The 16,169-nt window shown below is 43.5% G+C and overlaps 1 protein-coding gene across 1 annotated transcript; it reads left to right on the forward strand.

Annotated features, from left to right (window-relative positions):
* Positions 1–601: 601 nt before the first annotated feature.
* Positions 602–15,943, forward strand: LOC139401117 (copine-4-like; the record flags this gene model as incomplete). The annotated part of the gene is made up of 6 exons (XM_071145591.1): positions 602–735; positions 1,071–1,125; positions 1,675–1,726; positions 14,395–14,528; positions 14,738–14,974; positions 15,217–15,943. Coding segments are annotated over 6 exons (744 nt in total), but the record flags the coding sequence as incomplete, so codon positions are not given.
* Between the last annotated feature and the right edge of the window lie 226 nt (positions 15,944–16,169).

Raw genomic sequence — 16,169 nt, forward strand, 5'->3', positions numbered from 1 at the left:
GTGTGTGTGTCAGAGTGAGAGGTGTAAAGGGAAGGTGGGATGGTGTGTGTGTCAGAGTGAGAGGTGTAAAGGGAAGGTGGGATGGTGTGTGTGTGTGTAAGGGGAAGGTGGGATGGTGAGTGTCAGAGTGAGAGGTGTAAAGGGAAGGTGGGATGGTGTGTGTGTCAGAGGGAGAGGTGTAAGGTGAAGGTGGGATGGTGTGTGTGTCAGAGTGAGAGGTGTAAAGGGAAGGTGGGATGGTGTGTGTGTCAGAGTGAGAGGTGTAAAGGGAAGGTGGGATGGTGTGTGTGTCAGAGTGAGGGAGAGGTGTAAAGGGAAGGTGGGATGGTGTGTGTGTCAGAGTGAGGGAGAGGTGTAAGGGGAAGGTGGGATGGTGTGTGTGTCAGAGTGAGGGAGAGGTGTAAGGGGAAGGTGGGATGGTGTATGTGTCAGAGTGAGAGGTGTAAAGGGAAGGTGGGATGGTGTGTGTGTCAGAGTGAGGGAGAGGTGTAAGGGGAAGGTGGGATGGCGTATGTGTCAGAGTGAGAGGTGTAAAGGGAAGGTGCATACATTGGATGTAATTGGAGTCAAACTCCCCTTTGATTGCCACTTGTCTTCCCAGGTAGCTATTGATTTCACCGCCTCGAACGGAGATCCTCACAACAGCTGCTCCCTACACTACATCCACCCATACCAGCCTAACGAGTACCTCAAAGCTCTGGTCGCTGTAGGGGAGATCTGCCAGGATTACGACAGGTGAGGCCAATCACACTCAGCCAATCATTAACAGCTATTATATCAAATGTTGTGCAATGACTGTTGCTCGTGACTTCAATGTTGATTCGTCCTCTCCTGAAAAAATAACTTTTTAAAGTTTGTGTGTGAAAGTTTCCTCTAGTTGTCCAGTGACTCAGAGGTTATGTAAATGAGAAGTCATTCAGAGCCCATGGTAGTCCTGTTTCACCAGCAGAATGGACTTGTTTATGGGCATGCACATTTCAGATAACAATCCCTGGCTCAAAATCAAGTGTGCCATCGCTCAAATTCTAATCACTCTTTTGTTTTCTGTCCCTGCATGCATTTCAATCCAGTGACAAAATGTTCCCAGCGTTTGGCTTCGGCGCTCAGATTCCACCCGACTTCAAGGTAATTTCCAACCATATTTTTCATAGAGTTGGGCTATGGCTCAGCCTCAGCAGGGTGTCGTAATCACTCCTGTGACAAGATGAGATGAGGTGAGACTCTGGCTCTGCTCTCCTGCTTCTGTAGTGATTACGACACCCGGCTGGCCCCCGCTGGACCCCGCTGGACCCCGCTGGCCTCTGCTCTACACTGTTCTGTCACACAGAATGGGCCGGTCCAGCCCAGGGTTCTCTACTGCTGGATTGACTCTCTGAGTCACTGAACTGCCCAGCAGGAAATACTGGCCATTCTGCCTGGGTGACTGGTGCTACCCCTGGCTGACACATGATGCTGCCTCTGGTCCAGAGAGGAGGGGAGGGGGGTACCATGGCTCGCAATTATGCTCATTATCCAACCCACATAAATGCATCAGTCGACTTTTAAATTTGATTGTGTGATTGATTGCTTCTGGCCAACTCTGTGTTAATGTGCGTGCGTGTGCCTGTGTGTGTGTGTTCCTTTGTCGCACTGTTCCATGATGATCAATAGTCCATATTTTTCATCTTCCTCCAGGTTTCTCACGATTTTGCAGTGAATTTTAATGAGGAAAACCCAGAATGTGCAGGTAGGTGCTTCGCCTCAACAGATTAGAGGTTCACCCTGCCTTTGAAATCAGACTGTCAAAATGCTTTATCTCAAATGCTCATCACCAGCTCTGGGGTGGGTTGTTACCTTAAATTGGCAAATTTGGGGTCAATTTCCCCTTGCACTGAATAACTATTAAATATTAAAAGCATAAATGTACCTTTAATAACACATTAACCAGATAATAAAACCACATATCTTTAATAACACATTAACCAGATAATAAAACCACATGTCTTTAATAACACATTAACCAGACAATAAAACCACATGTTTTTAATAACACATTAACCAGATAATAAAACCACATATCTTTAATAACACATTAACCAGATAATAAAACCACATATCTTTAATAACACATTAACCAGACAATAAAACCACATATCTTTAATAACACATTAACCAGATAATAAAACCACATATCTTTAATAACACATTAACCAGATAATAAAACCACATATCTTTAATAACACATTAACCAGATAATAAAACCACATATCTTTAACACATTAACCAGATAATAAAACCACATATCTTTAATAACACATTAACCAGATAATAAAACCACATATCTTTAATAACACATTAACCAGATAATAAAACCACATTTATCACGTTCTCTCCTCATGCCGGCCCAAACACTTTGTAGGGATGCATCAATAAAACGTTTTACCAGTGAGTCTACAGTTGTTCAGAATCGAAACGGCGTCAGGAAAATGTTGAACAGCCAAAGGTGACCTGCATAAAGTCCCACAGACAGGCCTGGATGAAGCCGCTGTCATCGCACACTACAGGGGATCAACGTATGTCAATCAACCTGGTGGCAGCCAGCCTTCCTTTCTTCACATTAAAGTTGACTGTTAATGCTAAATACCCTGACTGCCCCACAGGGACATCATGTCTGGAGGAGAGAGGCCAGGTCTGTGCTGTAGTCAGATAATGAGCCCCGAGGGTTAGAACTACCGCACAGACACCGGGGTGGGTAACGGTTACAGCAACCGCAGCGTTTGCTGTGAACAGTGAGGCTGTACCAGCTTTATTTGACTGTTTTACTGTGAACAGTGATTCTGTACCAGCTTTATTTGACTGTTTTACTGTGAACACTGAGGCTGTACCAGCTTTATTTGACTGTTTTACTGTGAACCCTGAGGCTGTACCAGCTTTATTTGACTGTTTTACTGTGAACACTGAGGCTGTACCAGCTTTATTTGACTGTTTTACTGTGAACCCTGAGGCTGTACCAGCTTTATTTGACTGTTTTACTGTGAACACTGAGGCTGTACCAGCTTTATTTGACTGTTTTACTGTGAACACTGAGGCTGTACCAGCTTTATTTGACTGTTTTACTGTGAACCCTGAGGCTGTACCAGCTTTATTTGACTGTTTTACTGTGAACCCTGAGGCTGTACCAGCTTTATTTGACTGTTTTACTGTGAACAGTGAGGCTGTACCAGGTTTATTTGACAGTTTTACTGTGAACAGTGAGGCTGTACCAGCTTTATTTGACTGTTTACTGTGAACAGGGAGGCTGTACCAGCTTTATTTGACTGTTTTACTGTGAACAGTGATTCTGTACCAGCTTTATTTGACTGTTTTACTGTGAACACTGAGGCTATACCAGCTTTATTTGACTGTTTTACTGTGAACACTGAGGCTGTACCAGCTTTATTTGACTGTTTTACTGTGAACCCTGAGGCTGTACCAGCTTTATTTGACTGTTTTACTGTGAACAGTGAGGCTGTACCAGCTTTATTTGACTGTTTTACTGTGAACAGTGATTCTGTACCAGCTTTATTTGACTGTTTTACTGTGAACACTGAGGCTGTACCAGCTTTATTTGACTGTTTTACTGTGAACCCTGAGGCTGTACCAGCTTTATTTGACTGTTTTACTGTGAACCCTGAGGCTGTACCAAGTTTATTTGACTGTTTTACTGTGAACAGTGAGGCTGTACCAGCTTTATTTGACTGTTTTACTGTGAACAGGGAGGCTGTACCAGCTTTATTTGACTGTTTTACTGTGAACCCTGAGGCTGTACCAGCTTTATTTGACTGTTTTACTGTGAACACTGAGGCTGTACCAGCTTTATTTGACTGTTTTACTGTGAACACTGAGGCTGTACCAGCTTTATTTGACTGTTTTACTGTGAACCCTGAGGCTGTACCAGCTTTATTTGACTGTTTTACTGTGAACCCTGAGGCTGTACCAGCTTTATTTGACTGTTTTACTGTGAACAGTGAGGCTGTACCAGGTTTATTTGACAGTTTTACTATGAACAGTGAGGCTGTACCAGCTTTATTTGACTGTTTACTGTGAACAGGGAGGCTGTACCAGCTTTATTTGACTGTTTTACTGTGAACAGTGATTCTGTACCAGCTTTATTTGACTGTTTTACTGTGAACACTGAGGCTATACCAGCTTTATTTGACTGTTTTACTGTGAACCCTGAGGCTGTACCAGCTTTATTTGACTGTTTTACTGTGAACAGGGAGGCTGTACCAGCTTTATTTGACTGTTTTACTGTGAACAGTGATTCTGTACCAGCTTTATTTGACTGTTTTACTGTGAACACTGAGGCTATACCAGCTTTATTTTACTGTTTTACTGTGAACGCTGAGGCTGTACCAGCTTTATTTGACTGTTTTACTGTGAACAGGGAGGCTGTACCAGCTTTATTTGACTGTTTTACTGTGAACCCTGAGGCTGTACCAGCTTTATTTTACTGTTTTACTGTGAACATGGAGGCTGTACCAGCTTTATTTGACTGTTTTACTGTGAACAGTGAGGCTGTACCAACTTTATTTGACTGTTTTACTGTGAACAGTGAGGCTGTACCAGCTTTCTTTGACTGTTTTACTGTGAACAGTGAGGCTGTACCAGCTTTATTTGACTGTTTTACTGTGAACAGTGAGGCTGTACCAGCTTTATTTGACAGTTTTACTGTGAACCCTGAGGCTGTACCAGCTTTATTTGACTGTTTTACTGTGAACAGTGAGGCTGTACCAACTTTATTTGACTGTTTTACTGTGAACACTGAGGCTGTACCAGCTTTATTTGACTGTTTTACTGTGAACCCTGAGGCTGTACCAGCTTTATCTGACTGTTTTACTGTGAACAGTGAGGCTGTACCAACTTTATTTGACTGTTTTACTGTGAACACTGAGGCTGTACCAGCTTTATTTGACTGTTTTACTGTGAACACTGAGGCTGTACCAGCTTTATTTGACTGTTTTACGGTGAACAGTGAGGCTGTACCAGCTTTATTTGACTGTTTTACTGTGAACACTGAGGCTATACCAGCTTTATTTGACTGTTTTACTGTGAACACTGAGGCTGTACCAGCTTTATTTGACTGTTTTACTGTGAACACTGAGGCTGTACCAGCTTTATTTGACTGTTTACTTTGAACACTGAGGCTGTACCAGCTTTATTTGACTGTTTTACTGTGAACAGTGAGGCTGTACCAGCTTTATTTGACTGTTTACTGTGAACAGTGAGGCTGTACCAGCTGTAATTGACTGTTTTACTGTGAACAGTGAGGCTGTACCAGCTTTATTTGACTGTTTTACTGTGAACCCTGAGGCTGTACCAGCTTTATTTGACTGTTTTACTGTGAACAGTGAGGCTGTACCAGCTTTATTTGACTGTTTTACTGTGAACAGTGAGGTTGTACCAGCTTTATTTGACTGTTTTACTGTGAACAGGGAGGCTGTACCAGCTTTATTTGACTATTTTACTGTGAACCCTGAGGCTGTACCAGCTTTATCTGACTGTTTTACTGTGAACAGGGAGGCTGTACCAGCTTTATTTGACTGTTTTACTGTGAACCCTGAGGCTGTACCAGCTTTATTTGACTGTTTTACTGTGAACAGGGAGGCTGTACCAGCTTTATTTGACTGTTTTACTGTGAACCCTGAGGCTGTACCAGCTTTATTTGACTGTTTTACTGTGAACAGGGAGGCTGTACCAGCTTTATTTGACTGTTTTACTGTGAACAGTGAGGCTGTACCAGCTTTATCTGACTTCTTTAACAATGGCCAAGTAGTAGGCTACAGTGGCAATTTGATTGTAATGTACACTATATATGCAATAGTATGTGGACATTCTTTCAAATGAGTGGATTCGTCTATTTCCGCCACACCCGTCGTTGACAGGTGTAAAAAATCTAGCACACAGCCATGCAATCTCCATAGACAAACATTGGCAGTAGAATGGCCTTACTGAAAAGCTAGGTGACTTTCAACATGGCACCATCATAGGATTCCACCTTTCCAACAAGTCAGTTCTTCAAATTTCTGCCCTGCTACAGCAGCCCCGGTAAGGGATGTTATTGTGAAGTGGAAACATCTAAGAGCAACAACATCTCAGCCTCGAAGTGGTATGCTACACAAGCTTACAGAACAGACCGCTGGGTGCTGAAGCGCTCAGCACGTAAAAATCGTCTGTCCTCGGTTGCAACACTACTACTGAGTTCCAAACTGCCTCTGGAAGCAACATCAGTACAAGAACTCTTCGTCCATGGCTGAGCAGCCTCACATAAGCCTAATATCACTATGCACATTGCCAAGTGTCGGCTGGAGTTGTGTAAAGCTCGTTGCCATTGGAAACCCGTTCTCTGGAGTGATGAATCTTCACCATCTGGCAGTCCGAATGAATAATGGTCTGGGTTAGGGCTGTGGCAGTCACAACATTTAGTCAGCCGGTAATTGTCAAGCATTGTTCCAATTGACCGTTAATTAACATAAACACATTTAACATCTCCTGGCTTCCACACAGCCTACAAGCTACTGATGCAGACCTTTGGAACAGCGACATTTTAAAAAGTCTAATGAATCCATTAGGTATTTTAGACAGGTCTAAAGAAACATGATATGAAGAAAATGTAGTCTATTTCAGAACAACAGAGTAGCATGTTATGTTAGGTCCTGATCTGGCTATGCCATATGGCTGTGGGATACACTAGTTAATTTAGCATACAAGATCTGGTTAGAATTCCATGGCATTATTATATAGTATGAGGAATACAATTGAACAAAGCTGAATAAAATAGAAAGGATATTTCCTCCAATTGATTTGAGGAAGTGCGCACATGCTGCTATTCTGTATTGAGTGGTTAACATAGAAATAGGTACTCCTATATGCTTAATTTAGAGTTATTAATGTAACTTTAGTTGTTCTACAAATGTTGGGCTATATGTTTTGATTTTTAGTACATTGTAAGGCTGCATGATGCGACTCCAATGATGATTTCAAAAAAGTTGCTTGAAAGGCATGAGCTCTGCTTTGTTTTTTTGTGCAGGCTGTTCAAATCAAATCAAATCAAATGTATTTATATAGCCCTTCGTACATCAGCTGATATCTCAAAGTGCTGTACAGAAACCCAGCCTAAAACCCCAAAAGGCAAGCAATGCAGGTGTTGAAGCAAGTTGGCTAGGAAAAACTCCCTAGAAAGGCCAAAACCTAGGAAGAAACCTAGAGAGGAACCAGGCTATGTAGGGTGGCCAGTCCTCTTCTGGCTGTGCCGGGTGGAGACTATAACACAACATGGCCAAGATGTTCAAATGTTCATAAATGACCAGCATGGTCAAATAATAGGTCTGGGACAGGTAGCACGTCAGGTGAACAGGTCAGGATTCCATAGTCGCAGGCAGAACAGTTGAAACTGGAGCAGCAGAAAGAAAGAGAGAAATAGAGAATTAGAGAGAGCATACTTAAATTCACACAGGACACCAGATAAGACAGGAGAAGTACTCCAGATATAACAAACTGACCCTAGCCCCCGACACATAAACTACTGCAGCATAAATACTGGAGGCTGAGACAGGAGGGGTCAGGAGACACTGTGGCCCCATCCGACAGGGAGATCACATCAGTGACCCAACCCACTCAAGTGACGCACCCCTCCTAGGGACGGCATGAAAGAGCACCAGTAAGCCAGTGACTCAGCCCCTGTAATAGGGTTAGAGGCAGAGAATCCCAGTGGAAAGAGGGGAACCGGCCAGGCAGAGACACCAAGGGCGGTTCGTTGCTCCAGAGCCTTTCCGTTCACCTTCACACTCCTGGGCCAGACTACGCTCAATCATATGACCCACTGAAGAGATGAGTCTTCAGTAAAGACTTAAAGGTTGAGACCGAGTCTGCGTCTCTCACATGGGTAGGCAGACCATTCCATAAAAATGGAGCTCTATAGGAGAAAGCCCTCCTCTAGCTGTTTGCTTAGAAATTCTAGGGACAATTAGGAGGCCTGCTTCTTTTGACCGTAGCGTACGTGTAGGTATGTACGGCAGGACCAAATCAGAGAGATAGGTAGGAGCAAGCCCATGTAATGCTTTGTAGGTTAGCAGTAAAACCTTGAAATCAGCCCTTGCCTTGACAGGAAGCCAGTGTAGGGAGGCTAGCACTGGAGTAATATGATTAAAAAAAAATTGGTTCTACACACTTCATCAGTCTCTCATTCAGAATTTGACAAGCACTTGATAATGCCTCAACTTCCCGGCGGCATCCCCTTTGTGTGGCCCTAATGCACCCTAAAGAAACTCCATTCCTTTTGCGGCCAGTGGCTGTTGTTCCCTACTACCTGAGTGCTGCTGCTCCAAAGCACCTCTCACTCACATGGCTCTCGTGATCGGGAGACCCGGTCACATGATCGGGTCTTTCTCACAGGCTACAAGTGAAGACAGACACTTTGGGGACACAACTGCGCGCGTACTTATCCAATTCCAAGGTGTATATTGAAGATATTGGAAGAACTGTCCACACTTACTTTTCAGCCTACAAGATGGATAGGTCTAACTAACAGCAAAATAACTAACCTATGTCAATCTACTATCCCCCATAGTACAAAAGTTGACCTATTCTGTGCGATAAATAAATATTCCAAACATAGAACAGGAACAGTTGTGGGATGTGATAGACCCCAAATTTAATACTACCACTAGCATCCCCCCCAAAAAAAGTTTTTACGCAATGAGGCTGACGCAACAGATTAGAATGTTTAACTTCAAATGTGATAAACTATTATGCTATTTCTTCACATTATAAGCGCAGCAATGCGCACACATAGGCTATATGCACGAATGTTCCATTATTGGGAAAACACCATTATCAAAAGTGGCCACAAATGTGATTTGGCTTGTAATGCTTTTATTATAAAGGTGCATTTATTTTGTGAAAATGATCTTCCCCAAACGCGAAACTAACACACTGCATGTGTATGCCAGTCAGACTCTACGCCCCTTGTAACGTGGATTAATGTGCTTAATTTTAGGAAGTTATTTGGCCACTTTAGTTGTGATACGAACCTTATCAAAACATATAGGCCTATGGGCTAGGCTACATGAGGTGTGCGACTATGATTAGAAAAAGTAAACAACTTAAAAAGGCAATGTTTCTTATGCTGGGCATTATTCACAAGTGATAATATATCATTCACAAGTGGTAAGCTAATATTTTCACCCATCAGACTATTCTTGATTTAATCTTGTCATTACATATACTAAATAATATATATGTGTGAAATTTGTTATGATTTAGAATGGACCATTATCCTTCACCTGTCTCAAAACAACAGCGGCAGGGGAAAAAATACATGTCATCTCCGCACTTAAATAGTGAATGGAGGACACTTTTCCCATGGTTCATTTTCATGCCAGCCAGGTAGGCTATACTCCTGTTAGAAATATAAGCAATTTACTTAATATTAGGAAAGTTGAAAAATAAATATCGTAGGCCTAGCCTACAGAAAGCTGATGGGAACCTCCTCTTTTTAATAGAGGCCATCACTCTGTTTTCTCTCCCAATTGCATAGCCTATAGAAATGTTGCGCACATGAGCTCATGGACTCTCATTAAGTGTTTGATTAGATTTTCAATTATATTTGCATTGATGTCAGAGTGATTAGAGGGACATTATAGTGCTGAGTACCAGGTAGTTAGCTAGTTTGGTAGGCTACTAATGACCATCAGCAGCATCAGAGCTCAGAGAAGCCTAATTACCGTGACTAAACGCTCACGTGGAATTTGACTGCCTTCATGACTCGTGACCGCCGGTGTGGCGGTAATACTGTCACCGCAACAGCCCTTTGTGTAATACTCCCTGGAGAGAAATAATGTTTTCTGAATGTCTAAAACATAACTCCCTGGAGATAAATACTTTTCTAAAGCTGCTAGCAAGACAAATGTTTTATAACATAAACAAAATGTAATACTGCCTCGAATAGGTTAAACAGGTGGTATAAACACATCCTTTGTGTACATACACTCAATTAGTATTTGGTAGCATTGCCTTTAAATTGTTTAACTTGAATAAAATGTTTCGGGTAGCCTTCCACAAGCTTCCCATAATAAGTTGGGTGAATTATGGCCCATTCCTCCTGACAGAGCTGGTGTAACTGAGTCAGGTTTGTAGGCCTCCTTGCTCGCACACGCTTTCTCAGTTCTGCCCACAATTTTTCTATGGGATTGAGGTCAGGGCTTTGTGATGGCCACTCCAATACCTTGACGTTGTTGTCCTTGAGCCATTTTGGCACAACTTTGGAAGTATGCTTCGGGTCATTGTCCATTTGGAAGACCCATTTGCGACCAAGCTTTAACTTCCTGACTGATATCTTGAGATGTTGCTTCAATATATCCACATAATTTTCCTCCCTCATGATGCCATCTATTTTGTGAAGTGCACCAGTCCCTTCTGCAGCAGAGCACCCCCACAACATGATGCTGCCCTCCTGTGCTTCACGGTTGGGATGGTGTTCTTCGGCTTGCAAGCCTTCCCCTTTTTCCTTCAAACATAACGATGGACATTATGGCCAAACAGTTCTATTTTTGTTTCATCAGACCAGTGGTCCCATGGTGTTTATACTTGCGTACTATACATCCACAGGTAGACCTCCAATTGACTCAAAATATGTCAATAAGCCTTTCAGAAGCTTCTAAAGCCATGACATCAATTTAGGGAATTTTCAAAGCCGTTTCATGACACAGTCAATTTAGTGAATGTAAACTTCTGACCCACTGGAATTGTGATTCGGTTAATTATAAGTGAAATAATCTGTCTGTTAACAATTGTTGGAAAAATGATTTGTGTCATGCACAAAGTAGATGTCCTAACCGACTTGCCAAAACTATAGTTTGTTAACAAGAAATTTGTGGAGTGGTTGAAGAACGAGTTTTAATGACTCCAACCTAAGTGTATGTCAACTTCTGACTTCAAGTGCATCATTATCAAGTGAATATGATTCTCCTTGAAAAGTGAGGCGTCATTCTCATAGAAAGAGTTAAATATGTTACAAAGTTGCCAAGTTTAATTCAATTGATCTCATTTGATCTATCCAGCTTACCTGCACACAGCCCTGACACTTTTTCACACACTGTAAAATAATAGACTATAAGAATAGCTTTTATTTTTTTCAGCTTTTCAGCTCATCCTCCACTTTCTACCTTGTATTCGTGCCACTCTATTATCTTGCTTGTTTGGATTGGCAGCTGCCCTGGATGGGTGGAGAGGAGCCAGACAGGTTCTGATCCAGTCCATAGATTCTTGCCAGGAATAGATCAGTCTCAGTACTCCTCTGTCAGGCAAGCTTCCAGCCCACCTCCTAAGGCAGAGGGCATAGCTTGCAGTTTTTCATGCAAGAAAACTGACTGTCGTACAGATGCTGTTAGATGTGGACACACACCAATGCGCGCACACACACACGCTCAGTCAAAAACTGTCTTCCTTTGTGCCTGTACCAATTATTGATATTGATATCTGTTTGAAGGTGAACGTTTGCATTACTGTGGGTAGAGGGAGTGGCAAGCTGAGACTGCCTGTGTGTGTACGTGCCGGTGTTTGTGCTTGTGTAAGATACACTATATATACAAACGTATGTGGACACCCCTTCAAATGAATGGATTCGGCTATTTCAGCCACACCTGTTGCTGACAGGTGTATAAAATCAAGCACACAGTCATACAAAAACATTGGCAGTAGAATGTCCTTACTGAAGAGCTCAGTGACTTTCAACATGACATCGTCACAGGATGCCACCTTTCCAACAAGTCAGTTCGTCAAATTTCTGCCCTGCTGGCACTGCTCCAGTCAACTGTATGTGCTGTTATTGTGAAGTGGAAACCTCTAGGAGCAACAATGGCTTAGCCGCGACGTAGTATGCCACAAGCTCACAGAACTGGAAGAACGTATTGTTCGTCGGGAGCTTCATGAAATGGGTTTCCATGGCTAAGCAGCCGCATACAGACCTAAGATAACCATGTCTAATGCCAATGTAAAGTTTGGAGAAGGAGGAATAAAAGTTCTGTCTGTTTTTCACGGTTTGGGCTAGGCCCCTTAGCTCCAGTGATGGGAAATCTTAATGCTATAGCATACAATGACAATCTAGACAATTATGTGCTTCCAACATTGTGGCAATAGTTTGGGGAAGGCCCTTTCCTGTTTCAGCATGACAATGAGATGTTCGACGAGCAGGTGTCCACATCCACATTGCAGTATAGTGGTCAGTGATCAGACCTCCAGATGTCTGCAGTATAGTGGTCAGTGATCAGACCTCCAGATGTCTGCAGTATAGTGGTCAGTGATCAGGCCTCCAGATGTCTGCAGTATAGTGGTCAATAATCAGACCTCCAGATGTCTGCAGTATAGTGGTCAATAATCAGACCTCCAGATGTCTGCAGTATAGTGGTCAGTAATCAGACCTCCAGATGTCTGCAGTATAGTGGTCAGTAATCAGACCTCCATATGTCTGCAGTATAGTTGTCAGTGTCTGCAGAATAGTGGTCAGTAATGAGACCTATAGATGTCTTAATGTTGCTGCTCTACACCTCTCCACACACTCTCATCCCCTCAGGAGTGCCTCTCACTGATGAAATTAAATCTCTCTCTCTGTGTGTGTGGACCCACTCCAATTCACATACCCACTCCAATTAAATTTGCATACCACCCCAACAGATCCACAGATGACGTAACCTCTATTGCATTCCACACTGCCCTCTCCCATGTGAGAACACAGTTCATCGACTACAGCTCAGCGTTCACCACCATAGTGCCCATAAATCTCATCACTAAGCTCAGGACCCTTTGACTGAACACTACTGTCTGAAACTGAATCCTGGACTTCCTGACAGGCCGCCCCCAGGTGGTGAGGGTAGGCAATAACACAACCGCCACACTAACCCTCAACAAGGGCCCACTCAGGAGTGTGTGCTTAGTCTCCTCCTGTACTCCCTGTTCAGCCACGACTGCCTGGCCGCTCACGACTCCATCATTATGTTTGCTGACGACACGACCCGATGAGACACCCTATAGGGAGGAGGTCAGTGACCTGGCAGTGTGTTGTCAGGACAACAACCTCTCCCTCAATGTCAGCAAGACAAAGGAGCCAATTGTGGACGACAGGAAACAGAGGGCAGAGCACATCCCCATCCACATCGATAGGGCTGTAGTAGAGCGGGTCTAGAGCTTTAAGCTCCTCGGTGTCCACATCACTAAGGAATTAGCATAGCCCACACACACCAACAAAGTCATGAAGAAGGCACAACTCTTCCCCTTCTACAGCTGCACCATTGAGAGCGTCTTGACTGGCTGCATCACCACTTGGTATCCGACCGCAAGGCGCTTCATAGGATAGTGTGTACGGCCCAGTACATCACTGGTGCTGAGCTCCCTGCTATCCAGGACCTCTATACCAGGTGGTGTCAGAGGAAGACTCCAGCCACCAAAATCATATACTGTTCTCCCTGCTTCTGCACAGAAAGCGGTACTGAAGTCTGGAACTAACAGGACCCGGCACACAGCTTTTACCCTCAAGCCATAAGACTGCTAAATAGTTAACCAAATAGCTACCAGGACTATCTGCATTGACCCTTTTTGTACTAACTCTTTTGACTCATTACAGACACTGCTGCTACTGTTTATTATCTACCCTGTTGCCTAGTTACTTTACACCTACCTATATCTACATATGGAACTCCATTACCTCGTACCCCTGGACATGGATTCAGTACTGCTACCCCGTGTACTGCTACCCCTTACTCATTGTGGATTTATTCCACTTGTTATAACTTGTTAAAATGTTTCTCTCTACATTTTTGGAAAGGGCCCGTAAGCATTTCACTGTTAGTCTACACTAGCTGTGTGGGTGTGTGTGTGTGTGTGTGTGTGTGTGTGTGTGTGTGTGTGTGTGTGTGTGTGTGTGTGTGTGTGTGTGTGTGTGTGTGTGTGTGTGTGTGTGTGTGTGTGTGTGTGACCAGTGAGGTTGTGATGGAGGGGTTGTTAATTAAGTGAAGTTATCCACAGATGTTTGTGTGTGACCTCAAATGCCCACTCAATCAGTAAATAGCATTACTTCTGCTGCTCAGCCGAATGGGAGGCCACTCATGTGGTGATCCATGTGGTGGTGAGAAGAGATAAATACAAGTCAATGCAGCTGTGAAGGTAACTAACTATTCACAGAGTGACTGCTTCCCTCAAAGTGAAAAATATCCTGGAATATCATGGGTCTCAATTACTCCACAAAGATACCTTCACACCTGTGTGCATTGCTGTTGGTCGTGTGTCCCCAAATACCCAGAGTTCTCCAGAAGTACATGACTGTGAGTGTTACTGTGTGTGTGTTATTCTGTGTTTTTCCAACACATGTCTATGGGTGTGCAGGTATCCAAGGGGTGGTGGAGGCCTATCAGACATGCCTTCCTAAGCTTCAGCTCTACGGCCCCACCAACATCGCCCCCATCATCCAGAAAGTAGCCAGCTCCGCTTCACAGGAAATGCACACCAAGGAGGCCATGGTAAGCTAGCTGTCAGTTGTCCTCCTCTCCTTGGAACCAATTGATTGGGAGCATAGCTTGAACCTAGATTGAGCTTAAATCATGTATTGATGTCAATGGGAGACTTCCGCAACGTTTTAGAGTTATGCTCAACATGTATTTCCAACACACCCCACAGACATTACTCTCTCACGTTTCTCCCCAGTCATTGCCTTCCTTTATATCTGCAGCAGTACTTCATTCTGCTCATCCTAACGGACGGAGTGATCACAGACATGGCAGACACCCGCGAGGCCATCGTCCAAGCCTCCCACTTGCCCATGTCCATCATTATTGTAGGCGTGGGAAGTGCTGACTTCAGTGACATGCAGATGCTGGATGGAGATGACGGAATCCTTCGCTCGCCCAAGGGGGAGCCCTGCCTACGAGACATCGTCCAGTTCGTCCCCTTCCGCAACTTCAAACATGTGAGTCTTTACTGGAACTAGGAGGGTTACCTGAGGAACTGGGAGGGTTACCCGAGGAACTGGGAGGGTTACCTGAGGAACTGTGAGGGTTACCTGAGGAACTGGGAGGTTTATCTGAGGAACTGGGAGGGTTACCTGAGGAACTGGGAGGGTTACCTGAGGAACTGGGAGGGTTACCTGGGGAACTGGGAGGTTACCTGAGTGTTACAGGAAGTGACAGGTTTCTCTCTGTCCTTCTCCAGGGCTCACCTGCAGAGCTGGCGAAGACTGTCCTAGCAGAAGTGCCCAACCAGGTGGTTGACTACTACAACAACAAGGGCATCAAGCCCAAAGTGCCCAGTGAGTTCGAGTCTTCCAGGACATTCGCCCCCTGAGAGGAGGGGCCCAACGCACTCGATACAACAGATAGCACCTTACGCTGACTAACTGAAAAGTTTACTGTTTTGCTCTTCGTTTGTTTGTTCTTTTCATTGTGCATGCGTGGCCTCCGAGGCTTGCATCTGTAAAGCAACTGTATCATTCAAAGCATTGGTATGGTGGGGGGACACACAAACGAACAACCAAACTGTCATCCCTACAGATGAACAACTATCGATGAAGGAATGTATAGAACACCCCCGTTCCTTTTTTTATAAGAGTTTGTTGAGATTTTGCTAAATTTCTTGATATTCATACATTGTAAAACATTTTGGACCACAGTGAATGAACTAGCTACCTGCGTTTAGAAACGTCTGCGTCCTCAGTAGTCCATATTGCAGATAAGGCAGATGCATGAAGTGTTGTTTTGCATGCTGGTAATAAAGCAGACACTGTTTTCTCATGGTTCATGTTGTTTTCTTAGTGAACAATAGAGTTGACAGTATTGTAGGGATAAAGGACATTCTACTATGAAGCATGTTGACAGCACAAATTGAGTATTCTGGAAGTTCACTGGAGAATATTATGGCCACACAATTTTCCGTTGTCATGTTGCAATGCAGTATTCTGTGAAATGATGAATTACTTATAATAATAAAAGCTTTATCAATATGCTTGTGACTTATACTATGTTAAAAAAACTATTGGGTTTTAAGTCAAAAACATAATTGGAATTGTGGTCATATCAATTTGAATCATTCTATGAAAAATCCGTAGAAAATACGGAGAACTGAATTGGCAGAATTTCAATATTTTGGTGTGCATGTCAAACTACTCA

Source organism: Oncorhynchus clarkii, unplaced genomic scaffold (genome assembly GCF_045791955.1).
Source record: "Oncorhynchus clarkii lewisi isolate Uvic-CL-2024 unplaced genomic scaffold, UVic_Ocla_1.0 unplaced_contig_12552_pilon_pilon, whole genome shotgun sequence".
NCBI classification, from domain to species: Eukaryota; Metazoa; Chordata; class Actinopteri; order Salmoniformes; family Salmonidae; genus Oncorhynchus; species Oncorhynchus clarkii.